General features: G+C 42.3%; 1 protein-coding gene across 1 annotated transcript; it reads right to left on the bottom strand.

Annotated features, from left to right (window-relative positions):
- Positions 1-8,623: 8,623 nt before the first annotated feature.
- Positions 8,624-12,617, bottom strand: LOC135526047 (Krueppel-like factor 11). Its single transcript, XM_064954081.1, has 4 exons — positions 12,430-12,617; positions 11,033-11,293; positions 9,589-10,522; positions 8,624-9,376 (listed from the first exon to the last, which is right to left on the bottom strand). Exons 1-4 carry the CDS (start codon positions 12,469-12,471, stop codon positions 9,078-9,080), a joined length of 1,536 nt encoding a protein of 511 aa, XP_064810153.1. The 5' UTR covers positions 12,472-12,617; the 3' UTR covers positions 8,624-9,077.
- Between the last annotated feature and the right edge of the window lie 2,495 nt (positions 12,618-15,112).

Raw genomic sequence — 15,112 nt, forward strand, 5'->3', positions numbered from 1 at the left:
TCTAGAAATAGTTGTTATCGTTACATTGTGAATACTTCCAAATGTAATGTTGTCTGCCAACACTCTGTCCCGAATCCCTCTGAGTTTTGTGTGTCATTGTTTTTGTTTTTCTGCTTAGGACCCAACGTTTACCTCCCACAGAGAGGTAGGATTTTCACTGCTGTGCAGGAAACTGCAATTGTTGATATGGTCATCAGAAACAATAGCATAAGTAGGTTTGGAGGCTATGCTCAATTACTTCTGTAATGTGCAGTTCAGTCAGATGCCTTTACAGAATGCACATCTTACCTGTTGTTTTGACAGAAATTTCTCACAATAGATGCCATGTTGAGTGTTGCACATTTGGCTACACTCTCAGACCAGCCTCTCCCCTTGATAGACCATGATTTATTACATTATCAATTATAGTAGCCCTAATCTCATCTGAGACAATGGCTCTTGATCTTCCCCTCATTCTTCTTCCACCACGCATACGTACTCCTCTCCTTCTCCCAGCCCCCTTCTTCCTCTGTCAGCCACTTCTCTATCTCTAGCTGGGTCCATGTTTACATTACAGTACAGCGTTATTCCTAAGATGTCCCCTTTTGTATAGATGGTAATGAAATTGAAAGACCAACACCTGGGTAGGTGTTCAGCTACAATGGGAAACAGCTGTGGTTGGTCTAATTATTTTGATAGTATTTCATTTTTTGGATTTGGAATATATTTCAACACTGTATTACTGTAGAAATATAGCAAATTGCTCTCTTTTTTTGTTGAATATTTTATTTTTGCATTTTCCAATTAAGAACATTCAATACAAAAGTGAAAAGATATTAGACAACGATGGGACAAAGTGACAGTAACAGACGAGCTTAACAAAATAAATAAATAATTATAATTAGATATACAAACATACAATAAGAAAAAAATAATAACGAGACATTGGATCACCTGCCGTAGGCTACATATTATACATTACGTGTGAAACATTATGTGAGGATTATATATAGATTCAATCAATGAGATGTGGGGGGAGATTCTCCATATAGTCAATAAAAGGTTGCCAAATTCTGTAAAATGTCTAACTTATTCCTCAAGCAGTAAGTGATTTTCTCCAAAGGGATACAACTATTACAGTTTCTCAGTCGCTTTGGTGCAGTTCTTAGATCAAAAATGCAATTCTTGATACTACTTGTACAAATTCCAAATCATCTAGTCACTTGTGCACATCATTAAAGCAATTTCTTATTCCTTTGAACAAATTGCAATTGATAATGTACAAGTGTCAGCTTTTTTCTACATTATCAATTGCTCATGTCATGTTGATCAAAATATAGTAGATGGTTCTCTATTGAATATTCTTACCCCTCAAAACATCTAGGCATTAGTTCCTTGCATAAGCCATTACATGCAAAATTGTTGAACTATTTGTCATAAACTGTCAAGCATGGTTTTACACATTTCTGTTAGACCTTTTGTACAAAAACTTGAATTGATGAATCGTGCAGGTGAAATTGACCCTCACTCATGAAGGAATGTAAAGTGTTAGTTCAACCAACAATCAACCAGTTGTTTAAATTGCTCAAATGTGCATCTCATGAAGAATCAATTAGCAATCATATACAGACAGACCACAACAAAGTTGCAATTTTCCAAAAATGGATGGACCAGGAAATGAACAGGGTCAACAGCCAAGGGGAGGAGGAAGAGGAGCAAGGATGCGTGGAAGGCAAAACACAGGAAGAGGTTGAAGAGGACATAGGCGCATATCTGATGACATAAGGGCCACTATTGTAGACCATGTTGTCAATCATGGCCTTACAATGGCTGAGTTGGGTCGAAGGGTGCAGTCGAATATTGGGAGATCAACCGTGTCCTCAATAGTTCAAACGTTTTGAAGAGAGAAAAGGTATGTCCACCAATGTACAGTGCACTGTTACTGTATATAAGCAGTATACTGTATACTTCGTACAATGCTTCATATTACAGTAGTCCACTTGTATTTCACAGGATACAGAAATATACTCTATACAGGTACATACTGCACCTTACATGCACCCACCTGTATGTTTTACAGTAAAATGTGTCTTTGCATAGTTTTTGTCTATGTGAAAGTTTGTGATGCATCACTGCATTTTTCCCCACATAGGACTGCAAGATGACCTCAAACCGATGGCAGAGGATGCCTTTTCACACCTCAACAGGAGGAGGCTATTTGCACCATGGTCCTAGCAAACAATGCTATGAGACTCAGGGAAATACAAAGGACCATTATAGAAGACAACGATGTCTTTGAAAACATCCATACTGTCACGGCTTTCGTTGTGGGAAGGAGGAGCGGACCAAAATGCAGCGTAGTTTTGATTCATTTTATTAAATACGGAAACTATACACGATAAACTAACAAAATAACAAACCTACAAAAAAACGAAACCAGCCCTATCTGGTGCAAAATACAGAGACAGGAACAATCACCCACAAACACACAGTGAAACCCAGGCTACCTAAATATGGTACCCAATCAGAGACAATGACTAACACCTGCCCCTGATTGAGAACCATATCAGGCCAAACACAGAAATAGACAAACAAGACATCCAACGTAGAATGCCCACTCAGATCACACCCTGACCAATCAAAACATAGAAACATACAAAGTAAACTATGGCCAGGGCGTGACACATACGGTTAGCATCTCAACCATCGACAGGGTGCTGCATAGAAACCAGATGAGTATGAAACAGCTGTACTGTGTACCATTCCAAAGGAATGAGGACAGAGTTAAGGAGCTACGGTACCAGTATGTACAGGTAAAACATATATCTATGTAACTACTTTACAGCAACATTTTATAGTGATACATAGTACAGTAAGCATAAACTGCACACATTTCCATTGCTGTGAAAGGAACATGCAATATATGTACATTTTATGTCACTCTTCCTTACCAAAACAAATTAAACTGTGTGTTCTGGGATATAACTTTGTATACGTGGATGAGGCTGGCTTCAACCTGATCAAATGCAGAAGGCGGGGTCGGAATATCATCGGTCACAGAGCTACTGTGAATTTGCCAGGCCAACGGGGAGGAAATATCACCATGTGTGCTGCTATTTCGGAGCATGGTGTCCTAACCCATATGGGACCATACAACACCCAGCATCTACTCAACTTTTTAGAGACTCTCTACAGGGCTCTCATCCCTGATGACGAGAGGGGTCTGTTTAGAGAGGATTTGCCAAAGTATGTGGTCATTTGTGATAATGTGAGTTTCCCTCGATCAAACATCATAAGGCAATGGTTTGTGACCCACCCGAGGATGCTCATAGAATTCCTCCCACCATATTCACCATTCCTTAACCCAATTGAGGAGTTATTTTCAGCATGGAGGTGGAAGGTGTACGATCGTCAGCCACACACACAGATGACCCTGCTGGCTGCAATGGATGCAGCATGTGAGGACATATCACAGTAGATGTCTGCAGAGGATGGATAAGGCATTCCAAAAGATTCTTTCCACGTTGCATTGGAAGGGAAAATATCCGGTGTGATGTGGATGAGAATATGTGGGCCCGCAGACAGGAATGTCTGGATGTGTAGAGACAGCACAACAGTGCTGCGGGCAAAGTTATGCCTTTGGGGTGGTTTCCTGTGTTTCTTTCTAATTTAGTTTTTTTTCCCTTTGTGCCCCTTGGGTTGTCCAGTCTCTTTCAATCAATAACCCACATACAGTAATATGTAAATAGTACTGTTGAAATTGATATATGCCATAGAAGTGCAGCCTTGTGCATTTTCAATACAGTAACTGTCATCCAAACTGTAGCCTAAGTTTACATCAGGTAATACTGTCAAAGTACACAGTTACATTGACAACATGCCTAAACATTATGACGACCTTGTTCGTGAACAATGACTCAATGACTTATCATTCTGATGACACTGACATGATCATTGGCATGAATATTTACTTTTGAGAGATGTACTAAGGGTTTTTAGTGACTGACTAGCTTTAGAAACATATATATTGTATATTACAGTTTGTACAAATTGTTCTGAGAAATGCACTTATTATTTTGCACATGTTAGGGATGATGTGAGAAATGCACCAAAGCGACTGAGAAAAACTGTAACTTCCGATAGCCACATTGCAACTGGCAGGGAGGAATCCAATTTCCATTTCAAGGTATATCGCTAGCAATATTTCTGTTAGCTTTATAAGCAAATTGCTGTCTTATTCAATTTTGTGTTATGTTATTTTTTAAATTTAAGTTGAACAGTTTTGAAAAGAGGATGTAAACATGTGCAAATTGGCCTGTAATTGGCCTGTAGGTACATAGAGTTTGGTGGTGGTTGTGTCTGAGTGAGAAAATAATTCATGAAATTTGAAAGATGTAGACATTGAATGCATTTTGTGCCAAAGCAATGAAAAATTATCCACAGTTTATTCCACAGACTGCTGTTGTGCTCACTGTGTGAGGAGTTTTGAAAAAGTGACATAAGTATTGCGAAATGGGTTCTAGCGATTGTAAAAAAACAACAACTATAAGTTCCAGCCAATGCCATGTCTCGTTTAGTAGATCCCTGCCTGTGGAATGTTCAGTTGTTTATTGTCTTTTGTCTATGTCTATTGTACATTTTCTTAAACAAACATTTTTACAAAGATTATAAGTAGCTGAAGCACTTGAAGACCAAAACTATACTTACCAATCTTTAACTTTACAATCCAGTCATCAAAAACACATGGGTCATTGGCTAGACAGTATTGAATTCCATAATTACAGGGAGGTTACCTATTTTCTCTCTCAACCAGGACAGGTGGATGTTTTGTGTGGATGTTTTCCACCGTCCTCAGACAACGAGTGAAATATCCGACGATTTAATGTTTGCTTCATACAAGAAGAATTCCCAGAGCTGTCAAAGCACAAAATCTGGAGTGTGTGTGTGTGTGTGTGTGTGTGTGTGTGTGTGTGTGTGTGTGTGTGTGTGTGTGTGTGTGTGTGTGTGTGTGTGTGTGTGTGTGTGTTAGAGAGAGACATTATTCCATGACAAAAACAAAAAAAATCAATATGTGATTTAAATCCCTTACAATGTCAATCTACAATAGAAACACAATCTATTCAATATTAATGTAGGCTATCATCACATCAATCACCCATATAGTGATAATAATCAGTAAATGGTAAACATAGTTTAGCCATATTTTTTTCCTCACTTGATAATCTTTTGATAAACAACCTATCCTTTTTCGTTGCTTTAATTGAATTAATGCATAGAGATGAATGATTTATGAATGCACCACCATTGTCTCACCTTATAGTGTTATTGTTGTTATTATGTCGACCAAGCTGAATGAATCCAAATGAAATCAACCAGTAACCGAAACTCATAGTTTATCACTAGTTTGATCAGTTTCTCGTGTCATTTTTTGTTGTTCAACCATGTAGCCTAATCGATGTAGTTGTCAATACAACAGTTGCCACTTATAACAAACATCTTTACAAAAGGTAGACCTAATACATGATGATAAACAAACGCTTGTAAATAAATCAACATGAGATTTTTCTTAGGTAAAATATTGCATCTTTATCGAGGACAATAACACATTAATAACACATGAATGTCATTCAGAATGGAGGGAGGGCAGTGAAATCCATAGTACAATATGGTTTCAGAAAGCCACTGGCTGCGTCCTGCAGTAGGTCACCACAGGGTATGCCGGGTCCATCCTGGCATGCAGTAGCCATGGAGGCCATTACGCAGAGTGGAACCATCACGGTCAAGGCGAGAACCCTTGCGCGGTAGGCCGCCTTCTTCAGACCCCCGAATATACTTGTCCTGAACCAACTCTCGGTCGGAGCAGGTGGAGATGCCACCTCCTCCTTCTTCGTCTGCTTAACGATTTGCGCGGCATACTGCTCTGCCTGCGCAATTTCCTCTGCGAGGGTGGAAGGGCAACTTGTCCTGTGCGTAACGGTACTGTCGCCGTCTTTATCCGCGCCGGAGCAGTCTTCATCCTTTTTTCCAGCGTTCTTGGCTTCGTCAATTCTCTCCGCCAAGTCTTTCAACCTCTCCTGAAACACCTGGACGCAGGATACCGATTCAGCGAAGTGGCTTTGCATCTCCTCGATTTGGGAGGTTTTTCTCTGGATCAATGTATCTTTCTGAAGAATAGTGATTTGGGCCTCTTCGTCTTGATATTGTAACAGTCCAACAAAACGGTTTAGGTGCTTTATTGTAGTCTTGCCCTTCTTTCCCTCGGGTTTAAGGATGGATAGATCATCCTTCATCATTTCAATCTTATCCCTGATGGAGTCATTCTGCTGTTCAAGCTGCAGGCGCCGAGACTCCAGCTGTGCGCTTTCGTGGCTACGCTCATGCAGGGCTTTACGCGCCTCCCGGATATTGTCACGCAGGGTGTCCAAATAATCTATGGTGCTCCTGAGATTTTTCACCTGTTTCTTTAACTCAATGTTCTCTTGATTTAGAGACAAGGTATTCTCCTCGGCATACACTTTGAGTTTTTGCAGCTCTGCGTTTTCCATCATCTTCAGGTTTTTACTGTAGTTGAGTTCTGCAATCAGGTCGCTTGTCCTGTTGTTCACAGGTGTCTTGAGCATCTTTGCGCCATCCATTGTGTCATCCATAGAGTTTGTCAGCGGATGTTTAGCCTCATCCACAGTGCCTCTCTTTGTAAAATTGTATTTCTTGGTTTTATCCGCACTGTCTCTCTGCGGAGTGGGTCCATTGTCTGTTTCAGCGGCCACCTTATCCTTGTAGTCATCCGGTGCGAAACCCTTTCGGCCGGCCTTTGATTTCGACCTTCTGCCGGGGGGTCGCCGGTGGCGGGCAGGTGCAGTAATGAGCTGGTCACCCTGGTCCTCAAACTCGTCTTCGGAGGTTTGACGGGTCCACTCGGCCGGGAAAGTGGAGACCCTTGACGAGTTCAGGGAATGCTCAGACACTGTGAGCCGCAGGTGAGGAGAAGAGTATTTGCGCGGCATCTTGGAGTATATATTCAGCCTAAACTTTGGTCATCTGTTTTTGTAGCAGGCTCTCGGAGTTATCAGTGTTTCATTTGAAACAATAATGATGCCGCGTGCTTTTATAGCCTTGGTCATTATGACGCAAGGCACGCCAAACATTAACATCGTTCTGTTATGACGTCATAATGTCTCAAGTCAAAAGTCCAATTGGCCTATTAGTCCATGAGCAAGGGATCTGTCACTTGGGTGATGATGTCTCATAGCAAATTTTTGTTGTTGTTGGTCTATGTCCCTAGAGTTGGAAAATGTGTGACAGCAGTGCAGCAGTAATGGTAGCTTTCAGGGTGTTATTACTCTTTCTTTCATCCCTCCATCCCTTATACAACAAGTTATTGCTCACTTATACCATTTAATCATATATCATTGGAATGCTTAGACTCACAGATATTTGTCAGACACATTTTCGGGCATGTTCAGGTCAACAAAATGTGGACCCAATTTGACCTCTAGGGTACATATCATAATTACCTGTATAAATTGCTTTGAAAAGGAAAGCTTGATACATTTTAAACTTTGACAAGTGGTTCGGAAAGGTCATGAAATTACCTTTCAAATGATATATAACATAACCAACTTTGAAAGCACCAGCTACAATTATTCTTTAAAAATCACTCATGTTGTGCCATTGACATTAAGAATGCTGGAAGTTTAGCCATAGAATTGCATGTAATAGGGTAGCTATGTTTTTGGATTGTAACTTGGTCTGACCACAAGGTGTCACTTGTGGAGTCAGATGATGTTGCTTTTGCCCACAAGGTGTCAGTGCTAGACACAGTCCCAGAAAGCATGAACCCATTCAACCCAGAGAGGAAGTATTGTGTAAATCGGTCAGTAAGGCAAAGGGGTGGGTAATTCAGGAATCCAGTCTATTGGTCGCACCCCCCTACAGTTCGGTTTTCTCACAATCTGATTGGAGGACGGTTGTTACCGGGTGTGGAACCACAGCAGCATAAGAGAATACAGATAATGATGGTAGTGTGTGTTTATGTAATACGGAATTTCCAACATTCAAGGATGACTACTTTGCCATAAGCTATTCCAGATAAGGCATATATTAGATCATTAGACATAAATCAGTATTATTAAATGAGCCCGAGGACTGATGACATCAGTTATCAATTGGTACAGGAGTAAAAATGTGATGTTACTTATTAATAATGATACTTGCGAGGTCTTACCGGTATTACAGGGGAAAAAACGATGAGCCATGATCTTGTAAGTACAGAGGCAAGGATATGAGTGCCTTTACTTCCCAGATGCCTCATAGCATAGTTTGGATTAAGGCTGCTGAATGGGACAAAGTCCCCTGCCTGCACGTTCCACTAAGCCAACAGGATGTGGTCCAGTCCAGAGCAGTGGTCAGTCAGCACATTGAGCAGGAAGTGTTTCAGCTGACCGTCAGACACAATCCCACCGACTCACACAGGATGTGGCAAGACACCACTATTCCTCTACCATAGGACTAGGGGAGTGACTGGAAAGGAATGCTGACTAACAACTAGAGTGCTGTTCTGATTTGTCATGTTTTTCAGAAAAAGAGAACCATCTTGTTATTTTCAAAGGTTACGTTTAGGGCAATGGGAGAGTTTAAACACAAGTTAATCATATTTTTCTTTATTACAAATGTATTAAATAATATGAAAAGGTTAAAGAGTAAGTAATTATCACAGTATAGATTACTATCCACGTAGATTGTAGTACAAAGTACAACATTTTCCCAAATTAATACATGCAGTTCAGAGTACGATACGAATACATTCACATAGATACTATACTATACATACAAAAAAAAAGACAAGTGAAATGTGTGAGACAAACGTCATTACAAAGGCTTTGGCAAAAGAGTGCATACATACAATTTCATAAAATACCTGAAAAGTAAACAAAAATAATGCATTTCTTCAACAACAAAAACTGCAGTAGAGGAAAGAGTCCAGTGCATGTCTTTAGAAATTTTCCATTAGTAAAATGGCAGTTTGTGCACTTGGCTGTCCCTATCCCTGTCATGGTTTTGGGTAAGAAGTCACTAGTGGGTAGATGTTGGGCTCAAATCTAAATTGAGGCAGGTACCAGCATACTGAGGGAGAGTGGGGCGGGGTTTGATGGCGGCGACTTGGGAAAGGCCATTTTGTTGAGGCTGCGCACCTCGGCCTGCCAGGAGGGGATCTTCTTGGTGGTCATGTGACGGCGGGCGTGTTTGGTCAGGTGGTCGCTGCGCATGAAGCGCCTGTCGCACACGGGGCACACAAACTTTTTCTCGCCTGTGTGGGTCCGCCGGTGGCGTGAGAGCTCGTCGGAGCGCGCAAACTTCTTGTCACATCCCTCCCAACTGCAACTGAAGGGCTTCTCACCTGAAAGAGAGGGAGACAGAGCGATAATGAGTTTGCAATTCATCATTTTTTCACCAGAAAACCCACACATGCTCCAAGTCAGATAAACGACCTCATAGTCTTCAGTTAAAATCACGATACAATATCAAGATCCTAGAATTTAATCCCCATAAAATGTAACATTCTTTCACTCTCATTCCCAGCCATCCATGAGGAACACTTTTCTCTCTTACCTGTGTGTGTCCGGAGGTGTGCCTTGAGGTGAGAGCTCTTGAAGTAAGTCTTCCTGCACCCGGAGAAGTTGCACACATAGTTCCTCCGGCGGGAGAAGTCAATTTTGGTGCCGCCGCAGGGTCCGGTGGGCACGTAGACCGGGGCTGGGGCCAGAGGTAGCAGCTTAGTGTGCCCCAGGGTCATGACAGTCTGTGGAGAGCAGTGGGGGGCCTGAGAGACTTGGGACTGGGGGAGAACCAGCATCACTGTGCCCTGCGGCATAGCCTGGCTCATAAGGAAAGGCTGCTGCAGTGCCCCGTTAGGACCAGACTGGGGCAGGATGGATGTGGGGGTCCTCGAGGTCTGTACAGGGCCCTGGATGAATGCCGAGATCACCCCTGATTGGTTACCCACCGGGAACATCTGGCAGATGATTGGAGGGCTGGAGGTGGGTGGTGGGGAGAGGCATGTAGGCAGGCTATTTTGTGGTTGGGTGTTAGCATGAAGGTGGGAGTGGCTCTCTTTACAGTGGATAGCCTGTGGCTCTTCGTTCTCAGTCTTGACCGCCTCTTTCTTGCTGGAGGAGAGGAGGGCAGGATTGGGTGTGAAGGAGACCGATGGAGGTGTGATGCTCTGTTCAGTCTTTGCTGTGTGCTGTTGACAGACCATCAGCTCGGAAGTTCTGTGTTGCTTTGTGGGGGGCGCTGGAATGTGCTGGCAGAGGTGTGTGTCTGCGGTGTGGCGAATAACACTGGTTGCCATGGCTCTGCAGAGTGGCGGTGGTGGGGTCTTTCCGTTGGTTGGGGACTCCGAAATGGATGCCATGGGCATTTGTGGGACCCCACAGACCGTTACAGAGAGGCTGGAGCTGGGCCGGCTCAGAGGGGAGGTGATGGTGTGGATGGCAGTGGTAGAGGTCTCAGCAAAGCTGGGGCTGTGAGGGGGAGTCATACACTGGAAACCAAAGAGAAGACAGAATTAGTGTGTGCCCAGGAAGTAGAACAACCACTGTATGTGGTGTACTAATACATAAGTCTTAGTTTGGGTGTGTTCAGTTTCAAAATGGATGTTCAATACAGCTATTGGGAGAGATAAGTGGCCACAGTAGGCAGGTACATACACTAAACTAAATAACTACTTAGAGCTGGGTGGCTGTAAAACAGCGATGTTGACAACCAGCAGCTGAGAGAGATGAGCATGGGTTGCAGTTCAAACTCTCTATCCTACCTACCACCTGTGCAGCAACCTTCCTAACCCTTCCAACCCCTATAAACCCTCGCAAAGTTTTCCTGAGATAAAGACACTATCTTCATGCTAAGTGCTAAAAAAAACAGGAGTTTACACAGTAAGTAAAAGCTGGTACTACTGTATTTACTAATCAAACACAGCCCACAGATGCTTCTTAGTGATGGCTGTTTTGGGATGTGTGGTGGTTACGGTTGCCAAGACAGGATGCACTTTTACCAAGGAGGAGAGCGAAACAAAGTCCTTTGGGGGCTCCAGTGGGTCCTGAGGCAGCAGGGAATCGCAGGAGTCCGAGGCAGGTGTAAGGGGTCTGGGCTTGCAGGGGCTGGGGCGGCGTTGGCCCCAGGAGCTCATGCAAACCAGAGCCTCAGCAGCCTCCAGGTCTGTGTACTCCAGGTTGCAGCCTGGGGAGGACTGCTTACTGTCAAGTCTCCTCCTCTTCAGATAGGAGCCACACTGGTCCATCACCATCCCCTTTGCCTGGGGAGAACAAATGGAGAAAAGGAAAGAACATTAGGTCTGATGATGACATCACGTAATAAAAGACTGGTGAGTTACCAGAAGGACGAATCACCACAAAAACTGGGAAATGGATAAGGGAGATCCAATCAAGACCATACTGGTAGATACACATTAGCATACCAAGGGAAGCTTCCAAAATTACATCAAATGAACATCTGAAGTTTATTTTCTCACCAGTCACTGGCTTAATGCTCAAGCACCTGTTGCTTAGATGTTAGTCTCAGAGGGTAGATGGAGCAGGCTTGAGACTACACCCCATCTACCCTAGGCAATGCGCCAATCCATCTCCCATTGTCATATTGACCAACTAGTGATATCTCCCTACCACTAGCCACGTGACACCCCCATGCACAGGGCACGTAAAACCAGTGTTAACACTGCATCAGGAAGTGCCTTGTCTGCACTGACACTTATCAGTGGTCCTATTGCAGGGTTCCCCAACTTGAAGCCCAGTTGGGGATTTTATTTGGCCCCCCAAGTAATGAGCAAAAAAAACATATATATATAAAATTGTTTTAAAACATATCTTTAAAGTATTCTTGCGGTCTACAAATTATTTGCAATTATGTTCCAGCCCCCTGATCATCCGCTCAAGAAAAAAAAATCGTCGGCGCGGCTGAATCTAGTTGATGATCCCCGTCCCATGGCCACTCCCCAGATAAAATAATGTGACCAGCTTCACACAGTGAAAGAGTAGCCCACCAAGGCAAAACACGACTACTCTACTAGGCTTAAATGGTTACCATCAATTGATGCTGGGTAACATTAATAAATAATTGCAAAATTCTGTCAACTGGTCACAGTTGATTTAAAGATATTAGACAGTCAATCATTGGTAACGTTAAGTCATTGGATGTGTTAATTTACCAGCTGTAATAACAAATAACTGTCTCAAAACCATTTTAAAAATCTTAAGATTTTTTTTTTGACATGATTCATTTACAAATTAAATAATACTGTAACCTAAAAAGTAAAGTGCTACTAATAAACTGGAGCCACAAACAAAAACAAATACAGTTAGTAGCCCACTCATTATTCGAATGCTGGACGTTAATTCATATGAAATAACACACTTTAAATAATAATCTTCTTACCCCACATGAGACTTCAAATTCTGAACATTTTCGTGAAGGCATTGTTGAGATATATTTTATTTCTGTTTAGTGTCAAGCCGACAAAAGAACAGAAAAAGCGATGACACTGCCCCAGCTCAGTTAACTGGCTGTTGAATTCGTCTTTCACTAGGTCCTCTCTCAGCTGTGTAAAACATGAGGATAAAAAAAGGAAAACAACATTCACAACACATTGGCGGGAGGCAACATGCCACCAATGAAAAACAAATGTGTGTGAGACATTAGCCAATGGCAGGCGATATGACGCGTGATCAGTGCATGGTCGCCTGAGGATTGGAGGAAATAGGGTGCGTGGCTGTTGGTGGGCGTGCAGGGGGAGTCATTCGTGTCAGAAAGAACCTGATGAACTGCAAGTCTGAAAACTAGGCGAAAGGTCGTAGTGCCGAATTAGGCGAAACCTGAGTTTCTCCCATGTGTTTTTGGCGTACTTAAAAAAAAAACATTTTTACAGGTTATCTTATCTTTTAGAGTTGGCCAATGAAGGCACACATTCTTTGTCAGTTAGAGTAGCTGGTAAACTGCTATTTAGTCGTGCTTGTGAAATGTAAAGCGCCATGCTCTATTTTACTCTTATGATTTCACTCCAAAATGATATGCATTCCAAGATACAACTGTGTTTCATTCTATCAGATCACAGTTACATTCATGCTCTAGCTGCTACTTATTGCTACTTATAATATATATGTTACTATATATTACATGTTTAGCACGTCTTACATGTCATTTTTCGACTACTATAAGACCAACATGAACTACAGAGGCCTCAGGATGCCTAAAGCATAAAATGTATAACTAAAAAACAACTATTCATCTAAAGACTATTGGAAATTCAACACCCCACAATAGTATACACATTGTTTAGTTATATTGGAATTAAAGAGTGTTTTTAGACATAGGATAGACCACTTTAGATCCATACCCTCCCCCTCAACCTCAAATTTTGGCCTATGGTCTTGAACTCCATGACTTCTACTATGGTTGACCCAGTAAAACAACACATTTCACTGCACCTATTCGGTCGGTGTATGTAACAATAGAAAATCGTAATGAATTCCATTGTAAATAACATCTTTCAAGGAATTCTAGGGTGGCGCTTGTAATCAACCTCACTTCTCTGTTTTAGTCCATAGAGGCAACATTTTTGGCCCTGTAACGGATGTCAAATGCTAGCTTAGTTAGCGGTGTTCGCGCTAAACAGCGTTTCAATCGGTGAATAGCGTTTCAATCGTCACTTGCTCTGAGACCTTGAAGTAGTAGTTCCCCTTGCTCAGCCGCGGCTTTTGTGGCACGATGGGTAACGATGCTTCGAGGGTGACTGTTGTTGATGTGTGCAGAGGTTCGCGCCCGGGTATGGGACAGTCTAAAGTTATACTGTTACATTGATGCTGTTGACACGGATCACTGGTTGCTGCGGAAAAGGAGGAGGTCAAAAGGGGGGTGAGTGTAACGGATGTGAAATGCTAGCTTAGTTAGCGGTGCGCGCTAAATAGCATTTCAATTGGTGACGTCACTTGCTCTGAGACCTTGAAGCATCGTTACCCATTGCTCCACAAAAGCTGAACGACTACCTCAAGGTCTCAGAGCAAGTGACGTCACCGATTGAAACGCTATTTAGAGCACACCACCGCTAACTAAGCTAGCATTTCACATCCGTTACACCCCACCATCATTTGTCATGGTACTGAAAAACAAAGTAGGTAAGATATAGCATCTCAAAACGTCAGGATGTTTTATAATTATGCAATAAGGCCCGGGAGGCGGTATATGGGCAATATACCATGGCTAAGGGATGTTCTTAGGCAGGAGCGCAACTTTCATTGTGGACGGAGGGGGTAACTCCCAGTTGCATTATTGCACTGTGATACAAAACGCAGCAGCGGTGTGCTTTAGGAACATGCGGATGCCTCGGAGTGGTCAGATAGGTTGTTTTCCGGTTTAAGACAGCTGGATTTAGGACATCACAGAGCAGAGCAGAGCTTGCCGACAGTCTGTTTGAAGGCAAAGCTTCAAAAAGGATGCCATATAGGACCAGCACGGGAGACAGCTGGTGTCTATGTTGTGCTTTTTCTCCAAGTTTTAAAAGAAAGTAGAGCCAAAACGGGCTATTCTTTAGTTGACTGATCTAGCTGGCAAAGTAACTGCTGTTTGACATAAAAAAAAATATTTATTCCCAGTGCTGAATTAGTAGTGTAACTGACATGTTACGTTAGCTAATGTTTCAATCCCCTCTCGGCTGAAGTGAACTACTAGCAGCCAGTTAGCTAGCTAGTAGCCATCATAGGCAGTTCAGCTCTAGCTAGCCTCTAGCGATATGTCAGGTATCAGTATCAAACAGCTGTTGTGTATATGGAAGTGTTTTGTAGCCTTTGTTTTTTCTTGTTTAAACAGAGGTAAATTTGACCATATACCATTGTACCATTAGCTAGAGCTAGACAAAAGTTGGCTAACGTTGCTAGCTCACTAACTTTAGCTATTATTTTTGCTTCAATCACACTAGACCTGAATCAAATGATGAAATCAGCAGCCAAATGATTGAAGAGCGATATTCTGACATTTTTTCAATGCAATGTGAGTTTTATTAGCAAGTATAGCAATAAAAAATTATCGATCTGTCAGTTTCCCTAACTAATTCCCTACTTTTCAC

Source organism: Oncorhynchus masou, chromosome 32 (genome assembly GCF_036934945.1).
Source record: "Oncorhynchus masou masou isolate Uvic2021 chromosome 32, UVic_Omas_1.1, whole genome shotgun sequence".
NCBI classification, from domain to species: domain Eukaryota; kingdom Metazoa; phylum Chordata; class Actinopteri; order Salmoniformes; family Salmonidae; genus Oncorhynchus; species Oncorhynchus masou.

Excerpts from the sequence above, each read along its gene's own strand:
- LOC135526047 (XM_064954081.1), bottom strand. The coding sequence starts at position 12,471 with ATGCCTTCACGAAAATGTTCAGAATTTGAAGTCTCATGTGGG. Across the intron at positions 11,294-12,429 it reads AATTTGAAGTCTCATGTGGG|GCAAAGGGGATGGTGATGGA; the intron begins GTAAGAAGATTA and ends TGTTCTCCCCAG. Across the intron at positions 9,377-9,588 it reads ACACCTCCGGACACACACAG|GTGAGAAGCCCTTCAGTTGC; the intron begins GTAAGAGAGAAA and ends CCTCTCTTTCAG.